The sequence below is a fragment of the Dendronephthya gigantea genome, unplaced genomic scaffold (genome assembly GCF_004324835.1).
Source record: "Dendronephthya gigantea isolate DGI-Jeju-01 unplaced genomic scaffold, DenGig_1.0 000105F, whole genome shotgun sequence".
Taxonomy (NCBI): domain Eukaryota; kingdom Metazoa; phylum Cnidaria; class Anthozoa; order Malacalcyonacea; family Nephtheidae; genus Dendronephthya; species Dendronephthya gigantea.
Genome location: NW_021163115.1, coordinates 650,627 through 656,101, shown reverse-complemented (window position 1 = coordinate 656,101; position 5,475 = coordinate 650,627). Strand labels below are relative to the sequence as shown.

The following is a 5,475-nucleotide window of genomic DNA, read 5'->3' as shown; positions in this document are numbered from 1 at the left end:
AGTTTTGCGAAAGGGGAATAACTAGATCTTCGAGGAGAATTAAGATCTTTTAAATGAACACCCTTAATTTTCGATTAGCTACTTAGTTTCAAGAATATGTTGCCACATTATAAAACTGAAATAGCAGTTTATCAATAAAAACGTAAAAAAATCGTTTATTAACAGTCCGGACTAGACATTGCGTTTAAAGAAATTTTGCCTCAATTTAACTATACTTTAAGTTAAAATTTCATTTGTAAATTTCACGACATTTTAATTAAAGTAAAAGAAAGATTTTGTTTTACAGCAATGCCACATTGCATAGAGAATAGTTAGTAAAAAAACTTTATGTACTGAGCAATTCGATCGGTGCTGTAAAAATTATGATTATATATTTATTCAGTTAATGGCTACGATTAGCCAGTTATTCCAACTAGCACCGCGGGAAAACGGCTGCGCATGCGCCAAATTATGAAAAATAAGAAGCGTCGAAAAGTCCCGAAAACGGCAATGTTTTTTTCTTTTCCTGGCAGTTGTTACCCCACGTATTGCGAATTTTTTTCAAGACGCTGCCATGTAGGCTGCTCTCTGGTTATATTGGTAGCATTTGGAAAATAAATTTGAATGGATAGCAACAATTTTCAATTCAAGGAACATATTTTATCTAATAGGCAATGTGGTTCACAAAAAACCTCATTACTCCTTTATTAACATTGGCAATAGCGGTGGACAACACGATCGCAAATGTGCACTTTTGCTATGATTCAAGTTTCGAAGGTAAGATTTAATTGCTTATAATTATGGTCGACGTCGTAAATTTGACCCAGGACGCAACTTTTAAGTTTTCTACTTCAATAAAAAAAAATTTCCTAGATTATACCAATCATAGTCCGTCATTTTTGACCAGTTTATTTGAGACAGCGCTTTAACGTTCTGGGGCCAGTTTTAAAATTTTCTAACTACATTTTACGTAGTTAAGGTGGTCTGATTTATTCTCTCGTTGTAACATTGATTACATTTCAATAACAATGTTGACTCGATTAAGTCGAATTATATCAGTGGTTAAGAATGGTTTGCTATAAAAAGAACTACATCACAAGATGCAACATTACAACTATATTAAAACATAAGTTCAAACTATGCTCGCGATCAAACAAAGAATAATACATTCTTATGGTGAATTTTTAGATCTGTATCAAGCTTATAGCGTATCTCGCCCCCCCCCCCCGTTACCATGGTACAGATAAAACCATATTCATATTATAGTAGTTGTAACACAAGTATTGATATAGAAGGTTTCAAATCGAGTAAAGAGGGTAATCGAGTATAATATTCCGCCGCACACTTTAGGTTTCAGGCTAAATACAGCAATTCACTCAACCGTATTTGTGTATGATTGGGTTGACTGTGCTGGGGAGTGCCTCAAAGAACCCTGTTGCAGATCAATCAACTTTAAGAAAGAATTAATCTTACAAAATTCAGAAGATTATAATTGCGAAATGTTGCACAATGTCATCACCAATGTATCAAAGAACTTGTTGGAACCAAATTCGTCCTACGATTACGTATTTATTCATAACCCAAAAAAGGTAAAATACATCTTACGTATTACAATTTAATCATAATCAGTCTTATAATCAGAAGTATAACAATATCAATAATATTAAACAACGTGCAAGCGGTAGTAAGAATTAATTAAAGGTAGTTGCATGAGGACTCAGTTGAGGTGAATTAATAACAGTAGACAATTGGGATTCAAGTTACAATGTAATAAGAACGTGGTTTACCAACATCTACACATGTAATATACCAGGTGATCTCGCGCTTTTATTTTAACCAATCAGCGCGCGCTATGACAGGTTGTCGAAATAGAAATCCAAATTGCAGTATTTAACCGATTATATAACAATTTAGTTGGACTTTACGAAAGTGATAGAAATTTTGTGAATACGTTTAGTGATAACAATTGAATTTGATAGAGATAGATTTGATCAGAAATGAATTGACGAGATTTCGAGCTCTTTCTTGCAACCGATATATGGGTTTCTATTTGATAACCACTGAAATCTAGTCCCCTCGTGCCATTTTAGATCTCATGGTGGCAGGAGAATTCCTATGAAATTCCTATTTACTAATCGCTTGCGCCAAGAATAATAATGATGCATGGTGTTTAGGAGTTGTGTAACAAACACCATGGCGAGCTTATACTCAACATGTGTGCAACGTATTTATACAGTTTGGCTAAGAATTGACTATTCCTCCTTTGAATTAAATTGAAAACATTGAAAATTCAAAAGTTTGGTTGCGAAATGTTGAAACTAATGAAAAATATCACAGTGTTGTAAATTATATTTTACTTTAGGACTATAATGCAAGTTGCATAATTCCAAAAGGTATGTGTTCATTTAAGATTCTAATAGCAAGCGTGATTACTCCGGCGTCAGTGACGGAGTTGAAAATTCGCTCCGGTTTTTTTTTGTTTTTTGTTTTTTTATTTTTCGTCGTCGCAAGTCTGCAATGGCGCGAAATATACTAGTATTTGAAATGTGTATGTGACTGTATTTATCCACGTCCCAGTCTTATCTCCCAAGAGTTGTGGTGCACAGCTTTGGCTAATTTTCCAATGCGCGATTTGATTTCGCTCGCATGATACGGCAATTCCTCCAAGAGGAACAAATAAACCGTTCTTTTCATGCTGTTCGATTAAGTTTAGATTGAATTGGGGTAAGAATATATTTAATACATGTAGAACCGGTCCTCTTTTAATAATATCGCTGCTATTTCGCCGTTTAACAAGATGATGTGGTCGTGTATGGGCGCGTTAACACGTCGCGTAGTTTGCACAGGATCGAAGATTTAATACAACTATATAAGCACGAATTCCAAAGGCAAAGTGTAAGACGAAGCGAATGTATCATGCGGTTTATTTACATTTTTATAAGCAATTGAACTTCTATACTGCGATGTGCTTCTGAATTTCGCGATCGAACATTTAGGTTCGCAAGGCATCTAAATGCGAATATGTATGCGAAACATTACGCGAACTGTATTGTTTATGTTCAGAAGCTCTATATTGAAGACTGGCACGTGCGCCGAGTTAACGCCAGAACGGCGTCTTGTTTAATTAAATACCTACAAAACGGTATTCGTTCTTATATTGTTGGCTAAAATAGTACACTCGCAAGATTACATGACGAGCAACAACAATTATGGATTGAAAATGAAAAGTACACAACATAACTAGCTATATTGTTTCTGGAAGATTTCAGAGTAACTAAATCTTTCAATAGCTGTTTTGTAAGTGAATTGAAGATGCATAGGAGAGTTTTGCGACTTCTGCAACGGAGAAAATTATATTATTGTTTTTATATTTGTTTTTACCTCTACAATTATGATTATATTATTAACTATGTTTATAGACTCTTAGTGAGTGATGGTCTAGTATCACAGTATCTCTACAAGATCGTGAAGTGGGAAGGGGCGGAATTATTTATACATTAGTGTTAAAAGCGAAAAAATAGTCCATTAAAAGTGGAGTCAGATTGGAATAATTTGGAACACGATAAAATTTTCTGAAACCCTGCAGAGTTTATTTAGGCTTTCTTTTTCTAAAAGGTTGAATTTTTTATGTTGATTTGATATTTTATAAGATTGCTTTTTCATAAGCAACTTTCTACCTTCGAATCATGTAAAGCACAATCTCGTTCAGGATCTGCAGGAAAATCATGTCATGAAAACAGTTTCCAGACTGACTGCACTACCAAACTATGAAATATGTAAAAATTTCAATTTAAATTTACCAATCAATTGATCGATACAGCGTGCAAAATGGCTCTCGGGATGGAAAACGGTAATATTACTGATAGGCAAATCACGGCTTTCAGCGAATGGAGAACAGATCATGGGGCGGCTAATGGAAGATTGAATTTCACACCGCGAAAAGGAAGAACAGGGGCATGGTCATCAGGGAGGAATGATCTTAATCAGTGGCTACAAGTTGATTTCCAAAGATCTACTCTGGTAACGGGCATAAGTACCCAAGGACGCATTGGATATAATCAGTTTGTTAAAAGCTACACCGTCTCTTCCAGCCAGGATGGAAAAATATTTCAACATTTTTTAGAAAATGGAGCAGTTAAGGTGCGTATTCTCCAAAAAAATATACCTATAACTAATTTTTTATTAATATTATTTTTATGGAGAAAAAATTGTTGCGCGAAAATGTGCAGTTTATTAATCTAGTGTGACAGGAATTGCAACAGACTTTAGCGTGTAGCGACAGACTTTCACACAAAAGGAATTAGTTATTTTGAAGCAGCCATGTTTTCTGTTTTATAAAATTCAAATAAAGCGATGTTATTCGCAAAAGCATTAGGAAAATTCCAAAATTTCAACTTAGAATAGCGCGCAAAAAATCTGAACGAGTGCCTCAAGATTACGCTATTTATAAACGAAGCTTGTGAGCTAAGTAACTTAGTAAGCTAAACATGAAAGCGCGAATTGATAGCCAAATGTAGACGACTAGCTAATGTGGTCTATATGCATTCCGCCACAAATCTGTTATCGCCATGCATTACAAGTTTTCATTGTTTACCTTTTAAAAAAAACGTGAATTCTGTATTTTTCTTATCATAGGCCACCCCAGAAATGTTTTCGTTCTTGTGGCGTTCGCGCGTGCTAGCGAGTCTACTCGGTCAATTATTATGACAAAAATTATTATATCATAATAATAAAACAATAAAAGACCGAGTAGATTCGCGTACACGCGCGAGCGCCACGAGAACGAAAACATTTCTGAGCTGGCTATGTTTTTATTGGCGCATGTAGTCAGTACTCAGTACGCGAGCAAAACTAAACACGGGCGCAATAAAAAGTATGAGGACTCCGCAAATGGTTTTTAAAAATGCAACGGTTAAAACACGATTACTCGCGTACTTGTATTCCTTTCCCAAATCTTCCAACAAAAAAGACCCTAATTGTACAGATTTTTTACGTGCAGTTATTTCCGTTATTCCCATTTAAATAAAATTTCTCCCAAATCTTAATACAAGCTAATATAATACGGCATGAAGTTAATGAGTTCACGGCAACCAGGTATATATTCCATCGTAATTATCGCTACTCTGGTTTTATTAAATGAAAGTAATCACCACACAAAGACCAACTTTCACAACCCAACGTTTTGACACTTCGGTCTAGTGTCTTCATCAGCGGTGATCTGATGTTGAAACTCGGTTCCTATACTCTCAAAAAAATCCCGTCTTGACTGGATGCAATTCCTCAGAAGGTGATTCCTCAAAAACAGGTGTTGCTATAGTTCCATACATTCAGGTAATTGCAGAACCAATCAGGAGAATATTGAATAATTGTGGTATAAAAGTTGCCTTAAAACCCTTTCAGACACTGGGGCATATTTTCGCGAAACCCAAGGATCGCGTAGCCACTAAACAGAAAACTCATGCTGCATACTCTATACCATGAGGTGATTGCGAGAAA

At 35.3% G+C, this 5,475-nt stretch overlaps 1 protein-coding gene across 1 annotated transcript; it reads left to right on the top strand.

Annotated features, from left to right (window-relative positions):
- Positions 1-653: 653 nt before the first annotated feature.
- LOC114534732 lies at positions 654-3,914 on the top strand. Its single transcript, XM_028556199.1, has 4 exons — positions 654-756; positions 1,330-1,568; positions 2,342-2,372; positions 3,864-3,914. The coding sequence occupies exons 1-4, from the start codon at positions 654-656 to the stop codon at positions 3,902-3,904; spliced, it is 414 nt and encodes a 137-aa protein (XP_028412000.1). The 3' UTR covers positions 3,905-3,914.
- The last annotated feature ends 1,561 nt before the right edge of the window (positions 3,915-5,475 follow it).

What these genes read in the sequence shown, in the direction of transcription:
- LOC114534732 (XM_028556199.1), top strand. Translation starts at nt 654, where the DNA reads ATGTGGTTCACAAAAAACCTCATTACTCCTTTATTAACATTGGCAATA. An exon ending in TTATTCATAACCCAAAAAAG is followed by an intron (nt 1,569 to 2,341) that starts GTAAAATACATC and finishes ATTTTACTTTAG; the next exon opens with GACTATAATGCAAGTTGCAT. An exon ending in AAGTTGCATAATTCCAAAAG is followed by an intron (nt 2,373 to 3,863) that starts GTATGTGTTCAT and finishes CACGGCTTTCAG; the next exon opens with CGAATGGAGAACAGATCATG.